General features: G+C 44.2%; 1 protein-coding gene across 3 annotated transcripts in view; it reads left to right on the plus strand.

Moving 5' to 3' along the window:
• The window catches only part of LOC129549543 (NBPF family member NBPF4-like), a 119,123-nt gene that overhangs the window by 89,697 nt on the left and 2,377 nt on the right, over positions 1–27,049 (plus strand). The window contains exons 1-14 of one of the 3 annotated variants that reach the window (XM_088835653.1): positions 320–4,266; positions 4,489–4,703; positions 5,911–5,962; positions 6,842–7,056; positions 8,003–8,054; positions 8,640–8,815; positions 9,823–9,874; positions 10,928–11,142; positions 11,993–12,044; positions 12,679–12,854; positions 17,320–17,371; positions 18,178–18,344; positions 21,949–22,176; positions 24,159–24,337. In XM_088835653.1, the coding sequence (XP_088691779.1) occupies positions 4,490–4,703; positions 5,911–5,962; positions 6,842–7,056; positions 8,003–8,054; positions 8,640–8,815; positions 9,823–9,874; positions 10,928–11,142; positions 11,993–12,044; positions 12,679–12,854; positions 17,320–17,371; positions 18,178–18,344; positions 21,949–22,176; positions 24,159–24,328 (1,821 nt within the window). In that variant the 5' untranslated portion in view covers positions 320–4,266; position 4,489 and the 3' untranslated portion in view covers positions 24,329–24,337. Of the gene's footprint in view, positions 1–221; positions 274–319; positions 4,704–5,910; positions 5,963–6,841; positions 7,057–8,002; positions 8,055–8,639; positions 8,816–9,822; positions 9,875–10,927; positions 11,143–11,992; positions 12,045–12,678; positions 12,855–17,319; positions 17,372–18,177; positions 18,345–21,948; positions 22,177–24,158; positions 24,338–27,049 lie in introns of those variants that run through there. The other 2 variants (XM_088835652.1, XM_088835654.1) reach the window with 2 other exon arrangements.

A 27,049-nucleotide genomic window follows, 5' to 3' on the forward strand; every position in this document is an offset into this window, starting at 1 on the left:
AAGCAGAAGGTGTCCTGAGGATGATCTCCCAGTTTAGAAAGAGGCCGCCTGTTGGATCAGAAATCCATGCTTGGGCAGTTGTTTAAAGACAATACATTAAAACTTCCGTACAGTATTAACTCATACGTAAATATTTATGACTCTGTGACCATATGAGTCCCTGTGTTTGCAGTGGGAGAAGTGACTAGAGGCTGACTGGATATTTTTGATTTTGTTTGCAGAAATTTACGAAGATGAAGACGATGAACAAGCACAAGAAACACTAACTCCCAGGTAACAATTCACTATCCATTCAGCTCAGTCACTCAGTCATGTCCGACTGTTTGTGACCCCATGGACTGCAGCACACCAGGCCTCCCTGTCCTTCACCATCTCTCAGAGTTTACTCAAACTTATGTCCATTGAGTCGGTGATACTATCCAACTATCTCATCCCCTTCTCCTGCCTTCAATCTTTCACAGCATCAGGGTCTTTTCAAATGAGTCAGATGTTCGCATCAGATGGCCAAAGTATTGGAGTTTCAGCCTCAACATCAGTCCTTCCAGTGAATATTCAGGACTGATTCCCTTTGGGATGGACTGGTTGGATCTCCTTGCAGTCCAAGGGACTCTCAAGGGTCTTCTCCAACACCACAGTTCAAAAGTATCAGCTCTTTGGCATTCAGATCTCTTTATAGTCCAACTCCCACATCCATACATGACTACTGGAAAAACCATAGCCTTGACAACATGGACCTTTGTTGGCAAAGTATACTGTCTAGGTTGGTCATAACTTTTCTTCCAAGAAGTAAGCATCTTTTAATTTCATGGCTGCAATCACCATCTGCAGTGATTTTGGAGCCCCCGAAAAGAAGTCTGCCAGTGGTTCCACTGTCTCCCAATCTATTTGCCGTGAAACGAAGGGACCAGATACCATGGTCTTAGTTTTCTGAATGTTGAGCTTTAGCCAACCTTTTCACTCTCCTCTTTCACGTTCATCAAGAGGCACTTCAGTTCTTCTTTGCTTTCTGCCGTAAGGGTGGTGTCATCTGCATATCCGAGGTTATTGATATTTCTCTTGGCAATCTTGATTCCAGCTTGTGCTTCATCCAGCCCAGCGTTTCTCATGATGTACTCTGCATGTAAGCTAAATAAACAGGGTGACGATATACAGCCTTGACATACTCCTTTTCCTATTTGGAAATACTCTGTTGCTTTATGTCCAGTTCTAACTGTTGCTTCCTGACCTGCATACCGATTTCTCAAGAGGCAGGTCATGTGGTCTGGTATTCCCATCTCTTTCAAACTTTTCCAGCCTGTGGTGATGCACACAGTCAAAGGCATAGTCCGTAAAGCATAAGTAGATGTTTTTCAGGAACTCTCTTGCGTTTTTGATGATCCAACGGATGTTGGCAATTTGATCCCTGGTTCCTTTGTCTTTTCTAATCCCAGCTTGCACATCTGGAAGTTCACGGTTCACATATTGTTGCAGCCTGGCTAGGAGAATTTTGAGCATTTCTTTACTAGCGTGTGAGATGAGCGCAATTGTGCAGTAGTTTGAGCATTCTCTGGCATTGCCTTTCTTTGGGATTGGAATGAAAAATGACCTTTTCCAGTCCTGTGGCCACTGCTGAGTTTTCCAAATTTGCTGGCATATTGAGTGCAGCACTTTCACAGCGTTATCTTTTAGGATTTGAAATAGCTCAACAGGAATCCCATCACCTCCACCAGTTTTGTTTGTAGTGATGCTTCCTAAGGCCCAGTTGACTTCACATTCCAGGATGTCTGGCTCTAGGTGAGTGAATACACAGTCGTGGTTATCTGGATCGTGAAAATCATTTTTGTATAGTTCCTCTGTGTATTGTTGCCACCTCTTCTTAATATCTTCTGCTTCTGTTAGGTCCATACCATTTCTGTCCATTATCGAGCCCATCTTTGCATGAAATATTCGCTTGGTATCTCTCATATTCTTGAAGAGATCTCCAGTCTTTCCCATTCTATTGTTTTCCTCTATTTCTTTGCTTTGATCACTGAGGAAGGCTTTCTTATCTCTCCTTGCTATTCTTTGGAACTCTGCATTCAGATGGGTATATCTTTCCTTTTCTCCTTTGCTTTTCGCTTCTCTTCTTTTCACAGCAATTTGTAATACCTCCTCAGACAGCCATTTTGCTTCTTTTGCATTTCTTTTTCTTGGGGATAGTATTGATCCTTGTCTCCTGTACAATGTCACGAACCTCCATCCATAGTTCATCAGGCACTCTATCAGATCTAGTCCCTTAAACCTATTTCTCACCTCCACTGTATAATTATAAGGGATATGATTTGGGTCATACCTGAATGTTCTAGTGGTTTTCCCTACTTGCTTCAATTTAAGTCTGAATTTGGCAGTAAGGGCTTCATGATCTGAGCCATTTTGCTGTCTATATAGAACTTCTCCTATTCTGGATGCAAAGAGTATAATCGATCTGATTTTGGCGTCAACCATCTGGTGATGTCCATGTGTAAAGTCTTCACTTGAGTTGTTGGAAGAGGGTGTTGCTATGACCAGTGCGTTCTCTTGGGAAAACTCTATTAGCCTTTGCCCTGCTTCATTCTGTACTCCAAGGTCAAATTTGCCTGTTACTCCAGGTGTTTCTTGACTTCCTACTTTTGCATTCCAGTCCCCTATAATGATAAGGACATATTTTATGGGTTTTAGTTCTAAAAGGTCTTGTAGGTCTTCACAGAACCGTTCTACTTCAGCTTCTTGAGCATTATTGGCCGGGGCATAGACTCGGATTACCGTGATATTGAATCATTTTCCTTGGAAATGAACAGAGATCATTCTGTTGTTTTTAAGCTTGCATCCAAGTACTGCATTTCGGACTCTTTTGTTAACTATGATGGCTACTCCATTTCTTCTAAGGGATTCTTGCCCACAGTAGTAGATATAATAATCATCTGAGTTAAATTCACCCATTCCAGTCCATTTTAGGTCTCTGATTCCTAAAATGTTGACGTTCACTCTTGCCATCTCCTGTTTCACCATTTCCAATGAGTCTTGAAACATGGACCTAACATTCCAGGTTACTATGCAATATTGTTCTTTACAGCATCAGACCTTGCTTCCCATCACCAGTCACATCCACAGCTGGGTGTTGTTTTTGCTTTGGCTCAGCTCTTCATTCTTTCTGGAGTGATTTCTCCACTGATCTCCAGGAGCATATTGGGCACCTACCCACCTGGGGAGTTCATCTTTCAGTGTCCTTTTTGCCTTTGCATATTGTTCATGGGGTTCTCAAGGCAAGAATACTGAAGTGGTCTGCCATTCCCTTCTCCAGTGGAACACATTTTGTCACAACTCTCCACCATGACCCGACACAGCATGGTTCATAGTTTCATTGAGTTAGACAAGGCTGTGGTCCATGTGATTAGATTGGTTAGTTTTCTGTGATTGTGGTTTTCAGGCTGTCTATCAGGAGCTGGTAATGTGTAGGGAAAATATGGACAGGGTCACAAAAGAACACTAAGTAACTCAAGAGCGTGACATGCCAGATGTAAGTATAAGCACAACTGCACATGGTATTAATTTACTTCACTCAATCCAGACTTGATTGTCTGCTGTCTCTCTGGCTACTTGTATGTATGACCCAAGGTGAATGCACACCCTTAGGATTTCCTATACACAAAGAGAGCCTCTGTTCTCTTCCAAAGTAAGTCCAAGTGAGATAAATATCTATTTCTACACAGTTGTTTTAGATCCTTGGAAGGAAGGTAACTAGCAAAGGGATGAGTAGAGAAGCAACTAGAAAAATTAAACCCCAGGACAACTGTCCCTCCAAAAATTTGTTGTCTGTGACAACAGTAAGTGAAAGAGGCCTTGGAGGCCTTTCAATTACTAAAGAGAAGGTAGAGGATCTCAGAGAGTTTATAAAGCTTTAATATCTGTATTCACTTCACTGTGCATGCTCAGTTGCTCAGTCATCGCTGAATCTTTGTGACCCCCATGGACTGCAGTATACCAGGCTCCTCTGTCCATGGCATTTTCCCATCAAGAATCCTGGAGTGGGTAGCCATTTCCTTCTCCAAGGGATCTTCCTGGCCCACGGACGAAGCCGCATGTCCTGCATTGGCAGGCAGATTCTTTACCACTGAGCCACTGGGGAAGCCCTTATTCACTTGCCTACTTTGTCTTCAATTTTCAACATGACTTAGGACCCAGTGGAAGCACTTGTTGTGGAAGTTCCTTTGTGCTTCCTGTTCCTGAAAGGACCCTCCTGGGATGGTTGAGTCTCCTTCCTGATCAGAGGTTTGTGGCCGGTGTGTAGGGTACCTGCTTCTCCCCCTCTCCCATCCCCAGACAGACACCCTCCACTTCATAAAAGAGAGGATAGTTCCTTCTCTCTTTAAGGGGCCTGCTCTTTTACCCTCTGTGACCACGCCCCATGCCTCCTGTCAAAACCAGCCAGAATGGCTTGCAGTCAGATCTTCTTCATTTAATTTTCTGTCATTCCTTTCCCATCTGGCACAGCATGGAGCTGCGGGAGGTTGAAAAGAAGGAAGTGCCTGAAGAATGCAAGGATGAATGTGTTTTGATGCCTTCAGTTCTCCAAGGAAGTTCCGACAGCCACCAGCCTTACAGTAATGACAAACTTAAATTTAATGAACTGGAAGTAGACCTTGGTCCGGATGGAGCCTGTGGTTGCTCTTATGCTAAAGAAGATGAAATGCCAACCAATATCTCAGGTAACCCCCGTATTATTTGTCCTCGCATGCTCTGTAGACCAAGGAAGGTCATCTCTGAGGACAGGTTGCATAGACACATCTTCGTTGCAACCAGGGAACAAGGGTCTGTTATGGAGCACAGACATCAGGTGGGTCAGGAAGCTTTCATTCTTTTTTTGGCTCCAGGCTTGTCTCTGGCACCCTGACTCCAGTGTCAGGCATTTGACCCAAATCACTTGTGACAACTGTCACCCATCTCAGCTGCAAATCCACAGGAGGTGTCTGTCAGAACTAGTTTGGAGCCAGCGTGTTGTTAGTGGCAATGATGTGATTTTTGTAAATGTTCCTGGCCTCTCCAGAAATGACAGACTCGCCTCTTTATAAGGAGAGCTGATTTCAAGGTTTTGTTTGACTGCTTTCAGCCCAGTCCCCCTTTTCTCGATGTTGGCAGGTCTTAGCTAACATGTCATCTGAACACCAAGACAGATACACTTGTACCATTGCCTTGCTTGGATGTTTCCATGAAGCAAGGCTGGGCTCTGGCAGTTCCTCCAGCCTTGAATGGCCACGGTTTCTGTGTGGCACCAAAGATTCTTTTTGATTTGAGGGTTAATAGAATTCACTGGGCTTCCCTGGTGGCTCAGATGGTAAAGAATCTGTCCTCAATGCAGGAGACCCGGGTTCAATCCCTGAATCATGAAGATCCTCTGGAGAAGAGAATGGCACACACTCTAGTATTCTTGTGTGGAGAATTCCATGAACAGAGGAGCCTGGTGGGCTGTAGTCCATATGGTCACAAGGAGACAGACACTACTGAGCGGCTAACCCTTTCACAATTCACCCATCACTCTAGTCTCAAGTATAAATTCCTCTAAACCATCAACAACCACGTAATCTGATGGGATTAAGCAGTACTATAGAAATAATTCTAGAACATAACAGCTCATGTTCTCGCATCTATGTGGAAAATACATTTTTACTGCTTATGCAGACTCAGAATAAAGGATGTTGGGAGAGATACCACATCAAGCAGCAAATTTCCTCGATGGGTCTGGAAGCATTCCAGTCTCATTCTCATAAGACTTAAGTGTCCTAGAATATCCTTGCTGAAGAATTATGTTCTTCCAATGAGAATTTTAATGTCCTTGTTGTACATGTATTTACTGAGTAGATATACGTGAGGTCTGATTTGCTTATTATAACCTTCTGTCTCTGAATTTTCTACTAGGCAATGAAAATTATCACAGGCAAATGAGTGGACAAGAGCTCACATTTCCCAGGTAATTTGAAGATCTGTGGGCTGCGAATGTCAGTGGTGACAACAGGAGACCTCAGACCCAAAGAAAAAGAGAAAGTACTCTATGGAACTCTTTCATCCATTCATTCAACAGCAGTTATCTCTTTAACAGTGTTGTCTATTTATGCTTCACATGTTTGTGCATTTCCATTTTTTAATCCTTAAAGTTGAGTAATGTCCAGTGAGTTGACCCAGGTGAAATAACTAAACCTGGGCGTTCCCATATTCATGTGTTTTCCCCTGAGTGGTTAAAGTAGGGTGAGATCCTATGGGTCTTGCACTGGTTTGGCATCAGCATGTTGGTAAATATTGGATTTCAAGGGAAGAAAATAGAACAATATTCATATGACAACAGAATATTGAAAAAATAGTTCTTGAAAGCAGAATATCTAGTCAGCAACACTTTTTTCTGCAACTCTGAAAAATTGATTTTGAAGTCATAATTGTGCAAATCAAAAGTTTAAAATTAAATGAAATAGAGTCCAAAGTCAAACAAATCTTTAACTTCTTAAAAGCTGTGTTCACTTGGACACAGGCTATCCAGTCAACATAGTGTGTGCAGAAAAGTCTGAACCACTGTCCCAGTCCTCTGTGTGTGCTGGGGACCATGACGTTAGCATGTAGGGAAAATTGCGTCTCCTTCAACTGCTGTTTGTGTGCCCAGTGCCCAGAGAACCTGCTGTCTGTCTCCCACCCCATGTCAGCCACCCTCCACTCCACATCAGGAGGAGTTACTTCCCTCCTTAGGGGGCCTGCCCTTTTGCTTTCTGTGACCACTCTCAATGCCTGTCAGCGAAACCAGTCAGATGGCTTGGGTTCAAATCCTCTTAATCTTCTGTCATCCCTTCTCCATCTGACACAGCGTGAACTTGCAAGATGATGAAAAGAAGGTGGTGTTCCAGCAGCCCCAAGATGAATGTGTTTCAGTACCTTCAACTCTCCAGGAAGGTTCTGCCTGCAACCAGCCTTACAGTGATGGAAAATTTGCATTTGATGAAGAGAATGTGGCGTCTGCCGTGGACGGAGCCTGTGGTTGCTCTCATGCTGAAGAGGATGAAATTCCAACTGGTCTCCCAGGTAGTCTTCAATATATCTGTTAGTCTACTCTGGGAGAATTAACCCCCTTTGAGAGACCCTGTGCTTCCATACTGAAGCCTGATTTGAACCAGACTCTAACTGCATTTACAATGAGACTTTCTGTGAACGAACTTTGCTCAGTTCCCAGTCACAGTTGTCCCTGTGGGGAACCACTCTACCGAAGGCGGTCCTGCCAGACTCACGTGTCCCTCAGCAGTTGTGGCACAGGAGGTCCCTTTCAGGCTTCCTAACTTTGAATGGACCTCTCATCTCACATGAAATGCTTGAATTTTCATTTCTGGGTAATGTCCCTGAGTTCTTACCCCTGTCCAAGGCTTTTGGCAGTCTTGTTTATATCTTTGGAGACGCCACCACTTTGGTTCACTTCTGTCACCCATAGTCTCTCTCTCTTCCTTTGACTCACCTTGTTCGAAGTCTTCTGAAACCAGAAATAAGCCACACCGTCATCTTTTGGTATGATTCTCTGAGGTAAGGCAGGCCCTGGAACTTCCCAACCTGATGAATGGCCACTGTTTTCAGCTTTGAGTTTCATTTGACTTGATGGTGTGTGGATTCCACTCCCATTTAATCTCAGTGTGTAATCACTTATCCCATTAGTCAACAGCATTTCAGATGAAAAAAGCCTGAGTATTATAGCAGGCTGAGAATGTAGCTTAGTTGTTCCCCAGGAACTGTGAGTAAAAGGATGCATTTAGCTATTTGCACAGACTCAGGACCAGGATACTCTGCGAATGACATATCATATCAAGGAAATTTGTCCAATAGCTCAAGAAGGAAACCCAGTGCCGCCTTATGAGGCTATTTCTAGGGCCTCCTGGATTATTTCTGTCTCAATAGCCTGTTACCACATGTGAAGATAGGTACAGGTTTGGGCATTTGTGAAGGGAATTTGTTTGATATAACTCTCCTGTTAATTTATTTACAGAAAACCGGAATGATCTCGATGACCTGAAAGGACCAGAGGTGGTTGCCTCGAGGTAATTCTGAATATCTGTGGGCTCTTTGCACAGTGATGACCTCTGCAGACCTCTGATCCAGGGAAAAACAGGAAGTGCTGAATATACTGTGTTATCAGTTTTGCCCACCACTATTATCCTTTCTCATAGCGTTCTCTGCTTTCACTGTGGTACTTCTATTGTTTCCCATTTCTTATTTACTTGTCAAGTTTAAAACCCAACTCAGTTGAGCCAGGGGACCTAAGTCAGAGTGGTTTTTTCCATCAGTTTTTACCGCAGGGGTGGTTTTAGAGTGAGACGCGTATCTGCTTTCTGTTTGTGTTAGCGTGCTGGCTTGTGTGTCACAGTAGTGTCAATGCAATGTGAATGGAAGTGTGAAAGCCACTGTTCTGTGTCCCTGTGTGTGAGGCGGGACTGCACAGAGTGCCTGCTGTTCTTCCTTTCTTCTGCCCTGTCAGCCTCGCTGTGTCTCACACACAAGAGTTTTCTCTCTAATGGATTGGACCCTGGGTGTGATTCACCACGCAAACATTCCATCAGAACCAGATAGGACTGCACAGCTTCTCATCATCTTGTCTTAATCGTCTGCCCTCCCTCCCCCACCAGGTTCAGCAGACAGCTGCCACAGCTGAGAGAGAACGGTGTCCCAGGGGACTCTCTGCATGAATACGCTCTGACTTACTCGGTCCTTCCTAGCCTCTCAGACTCCTTCTGGCCTTATAGGAGCGCTGCTGTCTTCTCACTTGAGGGCGTGGATGTCTCTCATGCCCGGGATGTAACCAGTGAGTATTTTCTTGTGATGGAACTCCACCTGGATGCCCAGGTAGATTCTGTACGCTCTGTACTCCTCGCATCTGCGGTGCTGAGATTTGTCCTCCCTGTTGGAAGCTCTGTAGACGGTGATTTGAATCAGACTCTGTGGTAGAGTTTTAAGTACAGACCTCAGGTGAGTCTGGGAGCTGTGCTGTCTTCTTCATTCAGGTGAAGCCTGTGGGCCAGGCCCCAAGTTTGATCATGGACGCAAGGCTGCTGTGACACACTCACTCACTTGTTTGAGTGCAGGTGTCCAGAGATGACTGTATTTTTTCCTGATTCCCATGAACTGTCTCTTCTTGCCTGCATTGCTCCCATTTTCATACCCAAAGTGTCCCTTGAATTTCTGTGCCTTTCCAGAGGTGCTAACAGCCTTAACTATTTGTTACTTTCCTGGTGTCACTGCTGTCATCCCCAGTGTTTATCTCGTCTAAACTGCTCTCTTCGCAAACCAATCATTTGGACACCAGGATGCAAAGACCCCTCCCATCACCTTGCTTGTATGTTTCCATGAAGCAAAGCAGAAACCTGGCATTTTCCCACCCGATGAATGACTGAAGTTTCCGTGGAACAACTAGGATTCATGTGATTCGAGGTTTTGTTCATTCCACTCATCATTCTGATAAAGCAGTCAGCATATGGTGAGAAAAGCCTGAGTATTAGAGTATTCTGCTAGAATGCAGTTGGGCTATTCCCCAGACTCTGTGGGGAAGATGAATCTTTACCTTTTTACTCAGACTTGGAAGAGAATACTGTGGTGAGGATCTACCAGGGCAGGGAGATCTTGCCTGATGGCTCAGGAAAGCAAACCAAGGAGAATCGGAGAGACCCAACTTGAGGCTTCTGGAATATCCTTCTTAAATAGCCTATCATCTCACTGCCGATATTGTTGTCCCCGTGGCAGTATTGGACCCTGGATTATTAATCTACACAGTGAGATCTGCTAAGTGTTTGACTTGTCTGAATTTATCCATAGAAAATCTTGCTGATCTTGAGGACGAGGAAGATCAAGACATCATCTCTTCTAGGTAAGTATGGAGAAACATGGGTCTGACATCAGTGGTGACCTCTGGTCATCTCACATGCAGGGGAATCGAAAAGTGCTGAACATGCCTGTTTCTTCCATTCAGACAACCACAAATTGTCCCTGTACCAAGGCTGTCTGTTTTCACCCTTTATGAGTCCCTCTCAGTTAGAGTAACTTGCAGTCAGTTGAAGCAGGGCTACTGATCAGCCACAGGATTTCTTGTACTCCTCTGTTTTCTGCTTTTTATTAAAACCTGCATGCAGTACTTATCTGCCTCTGTCACTCTGGGTTACGACCTTGGCAGGTATTTCATGGCAAGGAAATTAACTAGGAAAAAAAACTCAGGTTTTTTAAGCCTTCAAGTTGAGTAATGTACAGTGAGGTGACCCAGGTGAAATAACTAAACCTGGGCGTTCCCATATTCTTGTGTTTTCCCCTGAGTGGTTAAAGTAGGGTGAGATCCTATGGGTCTTGCACTGGTTTGGCATCAACATGTTGCTAAATATTGGCTTTTAAGGGAAGGAAATAGAACAATATTCATATTACAACAGAATATTGAAAAAATGGTTCTTGAAAGCAGAATATCTAGTCAACAACACTTCTTTCTCCAACTCTGAAAAACTGATTTTGAAGTCATATTTGTGCAAATCAAAAGTTTAAAATTAAATAGAGTCCAAAGTGTAACAAATCTTAACTTCTTAAAAGCTGTGTTCACTTGGACACAGGCTATGCAGTCAACATAGTGTGTGCAGAAAAGTCTGAACCACTGTCCCAGTCCTCTGTGTGTGCTGGGGACCATGACGTTAGCGTGTAGGGAAAATTGCGTCTCCTCTTCAACTGCTGTTTGTGTGCCCAGTGCCCAGAGAACCTGCTGTCTGTCTCCCATCCCATGTCAGCCACCCTCCACTCCACATCAGGAGGAGTTACTTCCCTCCTTAAGGGGCCCGCCCTTTTGCTTTCTGTGACCACTCTCGATGCCTGTCAGCAAAACCAGTCAGATGGCTTGGGGTGAAATCCTCTTAATCTTCTGTCATCCCTTCTCCATCTGACACAGCGTGAACTTGCAAGATGATGAAAAGAAGGTGGTGTTCCAGCAGCCCCAAGATGAATGTGTTTCAGTACCTTCAACTCTCCAGGAAGGTTCTGCCTGCAACCAGCCTTACAGTGATGGAAAATTTGCATTTGATGAAGAGAATGTGGTGTCTGCTATGGACGGAGCCTGTGGTTGCTCTCATGCTGAAGAGGATGAAATTCCAACTGGTCTCCCAGGTAGTCTTCAATATATGTTAGTCTACTCTGGGAGAATTAACCCCCTTTGAGAGACCCTGTGCTTCCATACTGAAGCCTGATTTGAACCAGACTCTAACTGCATTTACAATGAGACTTTCTGTGAACGAACTTTGCTCAGTTCCCAGTCACAGTTGTCCCTGTGGGGAACCACTCTACCGAAGGCGGTCCTGCCAGACTCACGTGTCCCTCAGCAGTTGTGGCACAGGAGGTCCCTTTCAGGCTTCCTAACTTTGAATGGACCTCTCATCTCACATGAAATGCTTGAATTTTCATTTCTGGGTAATGTCCCTGAGTTCCTACCCCTGTCCAAGGCTTTTGGCAGTCTTGTTTATATCTTTGGAGATGCCACTACTTTGGTTCACTTCTATCAACCCATAGTCTCTCTCTTTTCCTTGGACTTACCTTGTTCAAAGTCTTCTGAAACCAGAAATAAGCCACATCGTCATCTTTTGGTATGATTCTCTGAGGTAAGGCAGGGCCCTGGAACTTCCCAACCTGACGAATGGCCACTATTTTCAGCTTTGAGTTTCATTTGACTTGATGGTGTGTGGATTCCACTCCCATTTAATCTCAGTGTGTAATCACTTATCCCATTAGTCAACAGCATTTCAGATGAAAAAAGCCGGAGTAGTATAGCAGGCTGAGGATGTAGCTTAGTTGTTCCTCAGGAACTGTGAGTAAAAGGATGCATTTAGCTATTTGCACAGACTCAGGACCAGGATACTCTGCGAATGACATATCGTATCAAGGAAATTTGTCCAGTAGCTCAAGAAGGAAACCTAGTGAAGGGAATTTGTCTGATATAACTCTCCTGTTAATTTATTTACAGAAAACCGGAATGATCTCGATGACCTGAAAGGACCAGAGGTGGTTGCCTCGAGGTAATTCTGAATATCTGTGGGCTCTTTGCACAGTGATGACCTCTGCAGACCTCTAATCCAGGGAAAAACAGGAAGTGCTGAATATACTGTGTTGTCAGTTTTGCCCACCACTATTATTCTTTCTCATAGCGTTCTCTGCTTTCACTGTGGTACTTCTGTTGTTTCCCATTTCTTATTTACTTGTCAAGTTTAAAACCCAAGTCAGTTGAGCCAGGGGACCTAAGTCAGAGTGGTTTTTTCCATCAGTTTTTACCGCAGGGGTGGTTTTAGAGTGAGATGCGTATCTGCTTTCTGTTTGTGTTAGCGTGCTGGCTTGTGTGTCACAGTAGTGTCAATGCAATGTGAATGGAAGTGTGAAAGCCACTGTTCTGTGTCCCCGTGTGTGAGGCGGGACTGCACCATCAGAGGGAATTCAGTCTGTTCATCAGCCTGTTATTTGGCCAGAGCACTGAGCACCTGCTGTTCTTCCTTTCTTCTGCCCTGTCAGCCTCACTGTGTCTCACACACAGAGATTTCTCTCTAATGGATTGGACCCTCGGCGTGCTTCACCACGCAAACATTCCATCAGATCCAGATAGGACTGCACAGTTTCTCATCATCTTGTCTTAATCGTCTGCCCTCCCTCCCCCACCAGGTTCAGCGGACAGCTGCCACAGCTGAGAGAGAACGGTGTCCCACGGGACTCTCTGGATGAATATGCTCTGACTTACTCGGTTCTTCCTAGCCTCTCAGACTCCTTCTGGCCTTATAGGAGCGCTGCTGTCTTCTCACTTGAGGGCGTGGATGTCTCTTATGCCCGGGATGTAACCAGTGAGTATTTTCTTGTGATAGAACTCCACCTGGACGCCCAGGTAGACTCTGTACGCTCTGTACTCCTCGCCTCTGGGATGCTGAGATTTGTCCTCCCTGTTGGAAGCTCTGTAGACGGTGATTTGAATCAGACTCTGTGGTAGAGTTGTTTTTTTTTTTTGTAATTAACTTATTTTTTATGGGAGGCAAATTATTTTACAATATTATATTGGTTGGTTTTGCCTACATTGACATGAATTCACCCCGGGTTTACATAAGTTCCCCCTCCTGAACCCCCCTCCCACCTCCCTCCTCCCTTTATCCTCCGTCTGCGTCATCCCCGCATGCCAGCCCCGAGCATCCTATAACATGCATCGACCCTGAACTAGTGATTCGTTTCACATATGACAACGTACGTGTTTCAATGCCATTCTCCCAAACCATCCCACCCTCACCCTCTCCCACAGAGTCCCAAAGACTGTTCTATACATCTGTGTCTCTTTTGCTGTCTCGTATACAGGGTTATCGTTTGCATCTTTCTAAATTCCATATATATGCGTTAGTATACTGTATTGGTGTTTTTCTTTCTGGCTTACTTCACTCTGTATAATAGGCTCCAGGTTCATCCACCTCATTAGAACTGATTCAAATGTATTCTTTTTAATGGCTGAATAATACTCCATTGTGTATATGTACCAAAGCTTTCTTATCCATTCGTCTGCAGATGGACATCTAGGTTGCTTCCATGTCCTGGCTATTATAAACAGTGCTGCAATGAACATTGGAGTACATGTGTCTCTTTCAATTCTGGTTTCCTCGGTGTGTATGCCGAGGAGTGCGATTGCTGGATCATATGGCAGTTCTATTTCCAATTTTTTGAGGAATCTCCACACTGTTCTCCATAGTGGCTGTACTAGTTTGCATTCCCACCAACAGTATAAGAGGGTTCCTTTCTCTCCACATCCTCTCCAGCATTTATTGCATGTAGACTTTTGGATAGCAGCCATTCTGACAGGTGTGAAATGGTATCTCATTGTGGTTTTGATTTGCATCTCTCTGATTATGAGGGATATTGAGCATTTTTTCATGTGTTTGTTAGCCATCTGTATGTCTTCTTTGGAGAAATGTCTGTTTAGTTCTTTGGCCCATTTTTTGATTGGGTCATTTATTTTTCTGGAATTGAGCTGCAGGAGCTGCTTGTATATTTTGGAGATTAATCCTTTATCCGTTGCTTCATTTGCTATTATTTTCTCCCATTCTGAAGGCTGTCTTTTCACCTTGCTTATAGTTTCCTTTGCTGTGCAGAAGCTTTTGATTTTAATTAGGTCCCATTTGTTTATTTTTGCTTTTATTTCCAATATTCTGGGAGGTGGGTCATGGAGGATCCTGCTGTGATTTATGCCAGAGTGTTTTGCCTATGTTCTCCTCGAGGAGTTTTATAGTTTCTGGTCTTACATTTAGCTCTCTAATCCATTTTGAGTTTATTTTTGTGTATGGTGTTAGGAAGTGTTCTAGTTTCATTCTTTTAGAAGTGGCTGACCAGTTTTCCCAGCACCACTTGTTAAAGAGACTGTCTTTTCTCCATTTTATAGTCTTGCCTCCTTTGTCAAAGATGAGGTGTCCATAGGTGCATGGATTTATCTCTGGGCTTTCTATTTTGTTCCATTGATCTATATTTCTGTCTTTATGCCAGTACCATACTGTCTTGATGACTGTGGCTTTGTAGTAGAGCCTGAAGTCCGGCAGGTTAATTCCCCCAGTTCCATTTTTCTTCCTCAAGATTGCTTTGGCTATTCGAGGTTTTTTTGAATTTCCATACAAATTGTGAGATTATTTGTTCTAGTTCTGTGAAAAAGATCGTTGGTAGCTTGATAGGGATTGCATTGAATGTATAAATTACTTTGGGTAGTATACTCATTTTTACAATATTTATTCTTCCAATCCATGAGCATGGTATATTTCTCCATCTATTAGTGTCCTCTTTGATTGCTTTCAGTAGTGTTTTATAGTTTTGTATGTACAAGTCTTTTGTTTCCTTAGGTAGATATATTCCTAAGTATTTAATTCTTTTCGTTGCAACGGTGAATGGAATAGTTTCCTTAATTTCTCTTTCTTTTTTCTCATTATTAGTGTATAGGAATGCAAGGGATTTCTGTGTGTTGATTTTATATCCTGCAACGTTACTGTAATCATTGATTAGCTCTAGTAGTTTTCTGGCAGAGTCTCTAGGGTTTTCTGTGTAGAGGATCATGTCATCAGCGAACAGTGAAAGCTTTACTTCTTCTTTTCCAATTTGTATTCCTTTTATGTCTTTTTCTGCTCTGATTGCTGTGGCCAAAACTTCCAGAACTATGTTGAATAGTAGTGGTGAGAGTGGGCACCCTTGTCTTGTTCCTGACTTTAGGGGAAATGCTTTCAGTTTTTCACCATTGAGGATAATGTTTGCTGTGGGTTTGTCATATATAGCTTTTATTATGTTGAGGTATGTCCCTTCTATTCCCACTTTCTGGAGGGTTTTTATCATAAATGGATGTTGAATTTTGTCGAAGGCTTTCTCTGCATCTATTGAGATAATCATATGATTTTTATTTTTCAGTTTGTTAATGTGGTGTATTACGTTGAATGATTTGCGGATATGGAAGAATCCTTGCATTCCTGGGATAAAGCCCACTTGGTCATGATGTATGATCTTCTTAATATGTTGTTGGATTCTAATTGCTAGAATTTTGTTAAGGATTTTTGCATCTATGTTCATCAGTGGTATTGGCCTGTAGTTTTCTTTTTTTGTGGGGTCTTTACCAGGTTTTGGGATTAGGGTGATGGTGGCCTCATAGAATGAGTTTGGAAGTTTCCCTTCCTCAGCAATTTTCTGGAAGAGTTTGAGTAGAATAGGTGTTAGCTCTTCTCTAAATTTTTGGTAGAATTCGGCTGTGAAGCCATCTGGACCTAGGCTTTTGTTTGCTGGAAGATTCCTGATTACAGCCTCTAGTTCCGTGCTTGTGATGGGTCTATTCAGATTTTCTATTTCTTCCTGGTTCAGTTTTGGAAAGTTGTACTTTTCTAGGAATTTGTCCATTTCTTCCAGATTATTCATTTTATTGCCATATAATTGCTGATAGTATTCTCTAATAATCCTTTGTATTTCTGTGTTGTCAGTTGTGATCTCTCCATTTTCATTTCTAATTTTATTGATTTGGTTCTTCTCCCTTTGTTTCTTGATAAGTCTGGCTAGTGGTTTGTCAATTTTATTTACCTTCTCAAAGAACCAGCTTTTGGCTTTGTTGATTTTTGCTATGGTCTCTTTTGTTTCTTTTGCATTTATCTCTGCCCTAATTTTTACAATTTCTTTCCTTCTACTGACCCTGGGGTACTTCATTTCTTCATTTTCTAGTTGCTTTAGATGTAGAGTTAGGTTATTTAGTTGACTTTTTTCTTGTTTCTTGATGTGTGCCTGTATTGCTATGAACTTCCCCCTTGGCACTGCTTTTACAGTGTCTCAGAGGTTTTGGGTTGTTGTGTTTTCATTTTCATTCATTTCTATGCATATTTTGATTTCCCTTTTGATTTCTTCTATGATTTGTTCATTATTCAGCAGCGTGTTGTTCAGCCTCCATTGTGGTAGAGTGTTAAGTACAGACCTCAGGTGAGTCTGGGAGCTGTGCTGTCTTCTTCATTCAGGTGAAGCCTGTGGGCCAGGCCCCAAGTTCGATCATGGACGCAAGGCTGCTGTGACACACTCACTCACTTGTATGTGTGCCGGAGTCCGGAGATGACTGTATTTTTTCCTGATTCCCATGAACTGTCTCTTCTTGCCTGCATTGCTCCCATTTTCATACCCAAAGTGTCCCTTGAATTTCTGTGCCTTTCCAGAGGTGCTAACAGCCTTAACTATTTGTTACTTTCCTGGTGTCACTGCTGTCATCCCCAGTGTTTATCTCGTCTAAACTGCTCTCTTCGCAAACCAATCATTTGGACACCAGGATGCAAAGACCCCTCCCATCACCTTGCTTGTATGTTTCCATGAAGCAAAGCAGAAACCTGGCATTTTCCCACCCGATGAATGACTGAAGTTTCCGTGGAACAACTAGGATTCATGTGATTCGAGGTTTTGTTCATTCCACTCATCATTCTGATAAAGCAGTCAGCATATGGTGAGAAAAGCCTGAGTATTAGAGTATTCTGCTAGAATGCAGTTGGGCTATTCCCCAGACTCTGTGGGGAAGATGAATCTTTACCTTTTTACTCAGACTTGGAAGAGAATACTGTGGTGAGGATCTACCAGGGCAGGGAGATCTTGCCTGATGGCTCAGGAAAGCAAACCAAGGAGAATCGGAGAGACCCAACTTGAGGCTTCTGGAATATCCTTCTTAAATAGCCTATCATCTCACTGCCGATATTGTTGTCCCCGTGGCAGTATTGGACCCTGGATTATTAATCTACACAGTGAGATCTGCTAAGTGTTTGACTTGTCTGAATTTATCCATAGAAAATCTTGCTGATCTTGAGGACGAGGAAGATCAAGACATCATCTCTTCTAGGTAAGTATGGAGAAACATGGGTCTGACATCAGTGGTGACCTCTGGTCATCTCACATGCAGGGGAATCGGAAAGTGCTGAACATGCCTGTTTCTTCCATTCAGACAACCACAAATTGTCCCTGTACCAAGGCTGTCTGTTTTCACCCTTTATGAGTCCCTCTCAGTTAGAGTAACTTGCAGTCAGTTGAAGCAGGGCTACTGATCAGCCACAGGATTTCTTGTACTCCTCTGTTTTCTGCTTTTTATTAAAACCTGCATGCAGTACTTATCTGCCTCTGTCACTCTGGGTTACGACCTTGGCAGGTATTTCATGGCAAGGAAATTACCTAGGAAAAAAAAACTCATGTCATATCGCAGTATTAGAAAACTTGGTCTTGCAGACACAAGGTGTCTAGGAGTCCCTTATGCTGCCAGAGTTGGTGTTCATTTGGATGAAGCATGTAAATTTCAAAAAAAAAAAAGAACTGTATGCTGTATTTGAAATTACCCTGATGTTCTGAGGACGTGTGTGACATGACTATGTGTCCTGGGGTGGCCCATCTCCTTCCTCTTGAACTCATTTCTTCTCTGTGCTCAGAGCATCTGATGCTCACTCTCCCTCACTCGCTCTCCCTTTCCCTTTGCAAGTGACTTCAGGCCCCAGATTGGGTTGTGGCCGGGGGGTATTTTTATACATCCCTTTAAGGGGACTCCCCATTTGTTTTTTGCAACTTGTCCCTTACCCCTCCCATCAAAACCAGCTATGGCTCCAGGTTGACTGATCCCTCTTGTTTAACCATCTGCCCTCCCAACCCCACAAATCTCAGCGTGGAGCAGCTGGTGGGAGAAGAGATTGAAGTCCAGCCGGACTCACTGGATGAATGTTATCTGGCTGCTTCTACTGGCCATCATCTGGCAGGTTCCTGTCATCCTTATAGAAGTGCCTCCTTCCCAACAGAGAGTGGAGAAGTTTTCTTGAATCTCAATGTAAACGGTGAGTACTACCAGACAGGACCTAGGCTCAGGTTGATTAGAACTATGTTCTCAGTTTTAATTTTTAGAAGGCATCACGAGCCTCTGCATTCTTCTTGCTCCTGGCTGCCCTCTGTCACCTGAACTCATCTCATCAGCACAGGCTTGTGGTGTCAAATCAGACCAGAGAGGGACAGGGGAGGGATAAGGGCAGAATCTCAGCTACCACTGTCTCACCTGCAGGAAATTGTATAACAGAGCTCTTTTTATCAAGAGAAGAATCCTTATATTCGTGAAATTTTGTTGCTAATTTTATTTCTTGAGTAGTTTCTGGCAAGCTCTCTGGCGTTGCATTCATGATTGCAATCTGCTCCATATTTGTAATGCATGTTCTATTGTTCCCCAGCTCCGGCCTCTTGCCCGTGGGCTGCCTACCTCCCTCTGAAGCATTTAGATACTAGATCCTGAACATAAAATCTGCCTATGCCCTGTAATTTCCATGAAGCCAAATAACAGACTCTGTTTTTCCATCGTCTAGAAACACCCTTGTGTCTCATCCTTTGTGCAGCAACAAGGAGTCTTCCATGTGTGGGTTATAGTTTCAATGTTTTATGCAATCTCAGTGGTATAATCTCATGGAAACTATCGATAACCTGTGTATCTGATAGTGGTATGGACCTAATTTATGAGCCAGGTCCTCTTGGGTAGCAGTTCATAGGGTGTGGAGATTAAAACCTAGTATGAAATCCTTTTGGGCTATTTTTTTTTTTACTTTTTCTTTAGCAGAAGCTTTTTATTGTTAGGAGTTTGATTCATAAGATCATCTTGATAAACCAGTAGAAATTCCATTATATATCAGACAGTATCTGACTTTTTTTAAAGTGATATCGGGCATATAAATTTTGTCCATCAGTCAGCTGGTGCCTTTTCACACTGGAAGCAGTTTCTTTCTTATTTCCTATTCTTCCCTGAGGATCAGAGAAGCAAAGGCTTTCTCAGAATCATAATAACTAAAAAACCTGGAAGGCAACACCTGTTTGTGTGCCGTGCTCCTTCCTAGGCGAGCTCCAAGTGCACTGTAAGCCCTTCAGCCCTCCAGACGCCCTCTCAGGTAGTGTGGTGCCTCACAGTGGAGCCCAGGGCACTGAGGCTCAGCGTGTCCCTTCACTTGCCCCAGACTCCTGGCCACCGGCAGGTGGGACATTGACCTCTTCTGGGCCTGATTCCCTGGCTCATGCTGTGGCCTCTCCTCTCAGCAGTCGGAGCATTAGTGACTGAGAGAAGACGTTGCCCACCTTTTCCTCTTTGCCCTGAACCAAATGATTTGCAACTATCTTAATCTTCAGCAGAAAGTTGCCAGAGGGCTGCAGAGAACCCCTGTGGTCCCTCACTCAGATCTGCCAGCTCCAGATGCCTCTGTGCACTCTGTCCCGAGAGCAGAGCCAGCGGCTCCTCCAGCCCCTCCAGGTGGAGCCACAGCTCCACGGGGCTCTCTCTGGAGAATCAGCCAGGGTGAGAGTTCACGCCTCTCCCCATCTCCTGCCCTCAGGTCACCTGCTGTCACGACAGGTCCAGGTAGACCTTGAATTTCGCCGTGCTGAAACCATTAAAACTGTGGAGCTCTTTCTCAGAAACACTGACAGCCGGGTGTGGGTTCCTGTGAAGAGGATGAGTGAGGCTCAGCCATGTGTCTCAGATATGTTTCTGAGATGGTTTGAGTGTGTGATTTGGCCCAGTCGTGGGAGTCCATTGTTCACAATGGGCCAGGAAAGGCCAGATCCCCACAGATGGATTGAGATGAATGAATAGAATATCTAAACTCTACAGGGATCCATCCTGTGTCCTGATTCTCATGATAACCTGAGGACAGTGTGGATAGCTGTTATGCAGCCATGTGGGTACAGGTAGTCAGGTCTACCCCATCCTCTCTGTACAAGGAGAAACCCTGCAGAAACAAAACAAACACCTGATTTTTAAATTACAACTTGATCTTCCATTGGAGGCTTTTCCCCCTACTAACAATATTGGGCAGTATTGTTGATGTTTGATACAATGTTTGGTTATTTTATATTCTGTCACTGCAAAGAATATTCAAAGCATAGGTTTAATAAAACCCATTCTCAAGAAAAGACAAAATTAGATGAGGAAATTACACAATGATAATTAAAAACAATCCTAGACATTGATTCAAAATAACATTGGAGAATAAGGGGATACATAGTTTTGACAGTTCTTTCAACCACCAAATATTGTACAAGGATTTACCCTTCAGCCCAATATGAATTATCATCAAATCTGATTAAGTGTCCTAAAATATGATGATTAACGATTAATGAACTTCGCTTGATGGAAATATGAAGGGTACACCAGACTGAGAGAAGTGCTTTTGGCAAAAGCGGTGGAAGCTCACAGAGGCTCCTGGTACAGGGCTGGGGTCAGAAAGGGGCCAGCCTGAGTCCTAGGAGGATTTGCAGAGGGAGCTGTGGGAAGTGACGTTGCAGAAGAAAGGAGGGACTAGAGACAGGAGCACTGGAAAGGCGAGTGAGGAGGCAGATTTGTGTAGCAGGGAAGGGAGGATGAATTTCCATAAACTGAGGAGCACGTGATGAAACAGGATTGAGGGTGATTAGACAGGTGACCTTTGAGAGTGTGGAGAGGACTGAATCAGAGAAAGCAGTTAGAAGGAGGTTGGATGAATCTTTGATGAGAGTCAGACACAGATGCTCTCTGGAAGACAAGGAGATGACAGATACATGAGAGACAGTTAAAGAAACAAACCTTGTGAGGGTGCGGTTGCACAAGAGGGAGGTGAGAGGAGAGCAGGCCCTGGCGGCTGTGACCTCACATGAGCCTGGCCTGGACCAGAGGAGGGTACTTCATGTCTTTGGTTAGCCCGCGTTCCGAGGATATGTACTCATTTCACAGGAGACATATGAGCAGATTTCCTTAGGAGCACCGTCCAGGCACCAGAAGAGGGACGCGTATTGAAGGAGTGTACATATATTATCTCTCTAAAGAGACACAAAGGTGTTTCCAACGGGGTCTCAGCCCTCTCCTCCACTCGTTCTAGCTGCTATACCATCCATCCCCACTCTGCCCCATGTGGGGATAGATTTTATTCTATATATACATGTATGGGTGAGTGGAAGGGTAGAGAAAATTTCAAGCAAGGAATTTCAGAAGGGTCTGGAATGTACTGTATTTTCTCAGCTCAAATTCTGGTGTTACCTGAAGCCTTCAGGCCATATACCTCTCCCTGTTCTTTTATTCCTGTGGGTAGATATCAACAACTCTTTCTCCCCCATGCCTAGAGGCTTGTCGAGAACCTTCTCTCTAGGCTACAAGACTAAGGCTAAGAACAGAATAAGAGGCTTGACCTCCTGTGTCACCCAAACCCTCTAGCCTCAAGTGGGTGATCTCTCATTTCAAGAAATTGCAGCCCAGCACCTGCCTTCTCAGCGCCCCAGTCACAGCCATAAATATGACATCTTCACAATGATCTCTGCCTTTGCTGTCTGGGTTATCGGTTGGTTTCACTCTTGGGCTAGGACAGCAGAAATGGGTGTCTGGGAGGGCTTAGCAAGAAAAAGCTTCCATTAGTCCCACTGAGCCCTCTTTACTTTCAGGTGACACCTGGGAGGACTGTCACCAGGGACCTGTGCGTTTCCCAGGGTCAGAGGTGCCAACTTCTCAGGCACAGCTTCAGAAAAGCACCCACGTGACCGATTGTCTGCAGTGGCAGCTGGACCAGCATTTCGACTGTGGTGACAGCAAAGCCATGCTGGGTCTTTCCTCCACCAACTGGGGCTTTACCTCCAACCCTGGTTCTGGAAACCAAGGACCACTCTTTCTAGGTAAGAAAGAAAAGGGGATTAGAAAGCTCTGGTCCATGTGTTGGTCATCACAAAGCTGTGGGTGGAAGAGGCAGAGTGCCTTTCGCACGCCCGCGGTCAGCCCAGTTGAAACCGGTGACACTCTGACAGAGTGAGGTGATCAAGAGCCTGGGACTGAGGACAGCTCAGCCTCAGGCCCTGGTTCTGCAAATTCCTGCCTATTTACCTGAGCCGAGTTATTTATCTTCCTAGGTATTTGCCTCTCTCGTGCCTCATCTGAACTCTTGGAAAATTCTATCTCCTTTGCATATTGGTGGGAATCTTAAACAATATAATGTCCAGGGCATCTGATTCACTAAAATTTGTTTGATCCCCACTATGAATATATAATATCTAAGCATTGTGTCTTTCTGGTGCTTTAACACTTACCAAATGATCGCACAATGGTTGTTTCCTCTACGGCAGCATAAGCTCTACGGTCTCCACTTTCTCTGGACCCCATCTTCCCCTGCTTCCTCAGAGAGTAGCTTGGCCAGTATTTTCCTCTCCTTTCACCGTCTGTCGTCAAGGCAATTTACTCCCGTTGGGTGCTCTCAGTTAGCGGGTATCAGCAACATCCAATAGGAGCGTCAACACTGGCCCTGCAACTCAGTCCCATGTTTGCTTTTCACATCCAGTTTCCTTTCCTCAGTTTCCCCTCATTTTAAAAGAATGCGCTGCCCTCATTCTTGAAGTGCACCCGCCAGTCTCTTTCATGACCCTCTGTTTAATTCATTCTCTCCACTCATCTCCATGTCCGTCTCCTAGTTTTCATCTCCTCCGAGTCCACCTCTGCTCAAATTTCCTTAAAAGAGCTTTCAGACCCTCACATCCATTTCACCTGGGACGTGTTCAGCCTTCCCTCCTTTGCTCTCCACATCCTCCACTGGAGCCTGGCGCTGCCTGGTGCTCTTCCCTCAGGCTGTGGCCTCATCTGAGGAATGAGGAGAGACCCAGGTCCTCAGGTGGCGCTGAGATGAGAAGGAGCCCCTGTGGCAGCGTGGAGAGTCTCATGGAAAGTGCTCAGGGAGGGCAGGGATGCGGAGCGGGACAAGAGCCACCAGGTCTTGTGTTTATTGTCTTCTCTTCCCTCTTGTCTCTCCTTTTCTTGTGCTCGGCCTCCCACATTCTCAGCCAAGACTGAACTCCACTGGCTCAGTGACTCTGTTTCCTGCTCACCTTCCATGGAGACCTGAACATAAATCCAGGCCTCACAGCAGATTTTGCAGCAAAGGGTAGTTTTAATGCCCTTTACGTTCACACCCCGTCACACTGTGACTCTCCCCGGCCCCCACCCCGTATCTCCTAGTTCCTGTCACCAAACGAGCTTCTTCTCATTCTTCTTATTTTTCTATTTTCTTGTCCAAATTCAACTCATCAGGAAGCCAATAGAATGATCCATTCAATAGCTCAAATCCTTCATTCATTTATTCCATCACAAACACAGTCACTTGTGAGGTTTCTCCCATTTTTATCATATCGTCTATGCCTTATTTAAAGTATGTATAAATATCATAAGTAGCCTGTTTACATACATATGAAGTGCATATTGATGCACATTTAAAAGTTTTCCAATTTAGACTGCCCTATTTCTTTTCTCTCATGAGGTTTTCCTTCAGCTTTGACTTTGCTTCATCTCTTCCCTCCCAACAGTACAAACTGCATCCGGTAGGAGTTTCTTGCCTTTGTCTTTTCCACCTAGGAATTTTTTGTTGTCATCCATTTTATTTTTCTTGCTAATTTATGGCCCTGTGGCACACTTAACAATACTGGGAAGTATAAGGAAGATCAGCCAAAAAGAAAATATAAAAGTATCTCCATTGTCTTCACCTACCCATGGGCTTTCAGATGGCCTTTCTTGTTCCTGGACACTTTCTGTACCTGATGTCCTTCTTGGGTGAAGGAGTGAGTCTTTGTAAATCATGAATAACAATGGATCCTGTTGGCTGTGGTTTTATCTTCAGAGCTGGATGCTTCCATCAGAGTGAAGAACCCTCCCAAGCTGGAAGGTGAGGGCTCCACAGTCTGTAACAAGATTAAAGGCTTAAGTGTTCTGAAACAGAAGATTACCAGAAGAAAACTGCTGTTTGGCAAGTGGAGACTAGCGTGCAGATTCCCGGGCCTTCAGGCTTAGGGTCCGGAGGTAACCCCGTGCGCTCCTTCCTTGTGCTCTTTGTCTGCTGTGGCTGAATCCCCCACTAACGTTTCTCTTCCTCATGTGCTCACTCAGCAGCTGACACTGCCTCTGCGTGGTCTTTCCTCTCTTTTCCGTGGGGGCGGCCACCCTGCAGTGCCCTCCGTCTCAGTCTCCTGTTTAGGCTCTGACCACTATGTTTTCCCACTGCTACCGTCCTCATATGCCCTCTGACCTTTCCTATTAGCCACAGGAAGCCCAGATCCATGGTCCTCCTCATCAGAATAGCAGCATTTAGGCCACTGAAAACACTGGCCTTAAGTCACACACATTTTTGGCTTCTTCCCCTTACTTTCCCTGCCCCTGCCTCCAAGTCCACTGCCTCTTTCTTTCAGGATCACGTCTTAAGGAATCACTGGCACGTGAGTTGGCTTCTGGAGAAATGAACCTAGGACAGCCCTTACCCCTCAGCTTATCCACCCGAATAAGAAATCCCAGACTGAAGGAAAAAGCCTTGATGACGAAAATAAAATAAGAACCCGGGTCATAGGTGGGAGTCTGGACTGGCCCGAGTCATGATTCCCCTCAGCCTCTGATAGGCAGAACTTTGCTAATGTGCAGGGGGCTTCCAGGAACTCACTGGAGCTGGCATTAGGTGGAGGACAGTAAATGGCTCCCTAAAGGGACATTGGGGAAAAGGAGATACAGAAGCCAGGATTTCAAAATACAGAGAGCATGAGATGGACAGGCATTCAGACCTCTCCAGTTTTACTCACATTATTCCTTCCCCATATTAGTAAAAGCCCAGAAAAATGAACTGAGTTGAAATCCGAGGCCAGGGCATGTAGGACAGCATTGGACTGGATTAACTTTGGGCCACATTTATGAAGACCCAGGGAGATACACAAGAATACAAGGTAATCATTGCTTCAGACAATCCAATTGAGAAGGCCAATTATTCATAGGAGAGTAACAGAGAAAGACCAAAAGATCTTTGGGGCCAGTGGAGAAAAGTCCATATTGGACTAGAAGGAGAAAATAAAAAGAGAGATGTGAAATAGTGCAGGCCTGGTGAGTAGTTCTAAATGGTGCTACTGTAAAATGAACACGGGTTGAGTTTTGAGGTGACATGGATGCCTTATCCCAATCCAAGGAAATTCTGATTTTAAAGTTCTGGGATGAGGTTTGGATATCAGTATCTTTCAAAGCTCTGCTAATATGCATCAAGGATTAGAAGGACTGTGGATCTGATAGGATATAAGCAACCAATATGGCGTGGCCTATGAGTGGCTGCTTCCTAAAAAAGCTGAATATCAACAATTAAGGGAATTTGCATTCTTCTCTCAACAGAAATATTTTGTACAGCCTGGCAAAGAGGAAAGAGAAGAAAAAAGAGACGTAGATAGCTAAGTTAGATACATAATCACTCTGGATTCAGTGTCTCACAATTTTCATAGTACAAGATACAATAAAACAAAGAAAATTACATAGACCCCAAAGTATAAAATCGACCCTCCCATTGCCACAAGAATAAAATTCAGTATTACCTTTTCTACTGTTAAAATTCAACTTGCAGTTCAGTTCAGTCGCTCAGTTGTGTCCGACTGTCCGTGACCCCATGAATCACAGCACGCCAGGCCTCCCTGTCCATCACCAACTCCCGGAGTTCACCCAAACAGTTAGCTATTCACTAAACATGTTCACAGCCTACTAACTGGCTCAGGACAGCAGATGCAACAAATTTTTTTTCATCGAATATAGTCTTTATGCCAAAACCCCATAATGAATGTTAGGCCTTATCCTGCTATATTTGTCCTTTTACATACCCTTCTATCAGTTCAGTTAAGTTGCTCGGTTGTGTCCAAACTTTGCGACCCCATGGACTGCAGCACGCCGGGCTTCTCTGTTCATCACCAACTCCCAGAGCTTGCTCTCATTTATGTCCATCGAGTCGGTGATGCCATCCAACCATCTCATCCTCTTTTGTCCCCTTCTCCTCCTGCCCTCAATCTTTCCCAGCATCAAGGTCTTTGCTAAGGAGTCAGTTCTTCACATCAGGTGGCCAAAGTATTGGAGTTTCAGCTTCAGTATCAGTCCTTCCAGTGAAAATTCAGGACTGATTTCCTTTCGGATGGACTGGTTGGATCTCCTTGCATCCCAAGGGACTCAAGAGTCTTCTCCAATCCCACAGTCCAAAAGCATCAATTCTTTGGCACTCGGCTTTCTTTATGGTCGAACTCTCACATCCATACATGACTACTGGAAACTGACTAGATGGGCCTTTTTTGACAAGTCACGTCTCTGCTTTTTAATATGCTGTCTCAGTTTATCATAACTTTTCTTCCAAGGAGTAAGTGTCTTTTAATTTCATGGCTCCTGTCACCATCTGCAGTGATTTTGGAGCCCAGAAAAATTAAGTCAGCCACTGTTTCCCCATCTATTTGCCATGAAGTGATGGGACCGGATGCCGTGATCTTCGTTCTTTTGAATGCCTAGTTTTAAGCTACCTTTTTCCGTCTTCCTTCACTTTCATCAAGAGGCTCATTAGTTCCTCTTCACTTTCTGCTATAAGGGTGGTGTTATCTGCATATCTCAGCTTATTGATATTTCTCTTGGCAATCTTGATTCCAGCTGTGCTTCATCCAGCCCAGCATTTCGCATCATGTACTGTGGATAAAAGTTAAAGGATCAAGGTGACAATATAAAGCCTTGACATACTCC

The sequence above is a fragment of the Moschus berezovskii genome, chromosome 4 (assembly GCF_049115385.1).
Source record: "Moschus berezovskii isolate FMDL1 chromosome 4, NW_MosBer_1.0, whole genome shotgun sequence".
Taxonomy (NCBI): Eukaryota; Metazoa; Chordata; class Mammalia; order Artiodactyla; family Moschidae; genus Moschus; species Moschus berezovskii.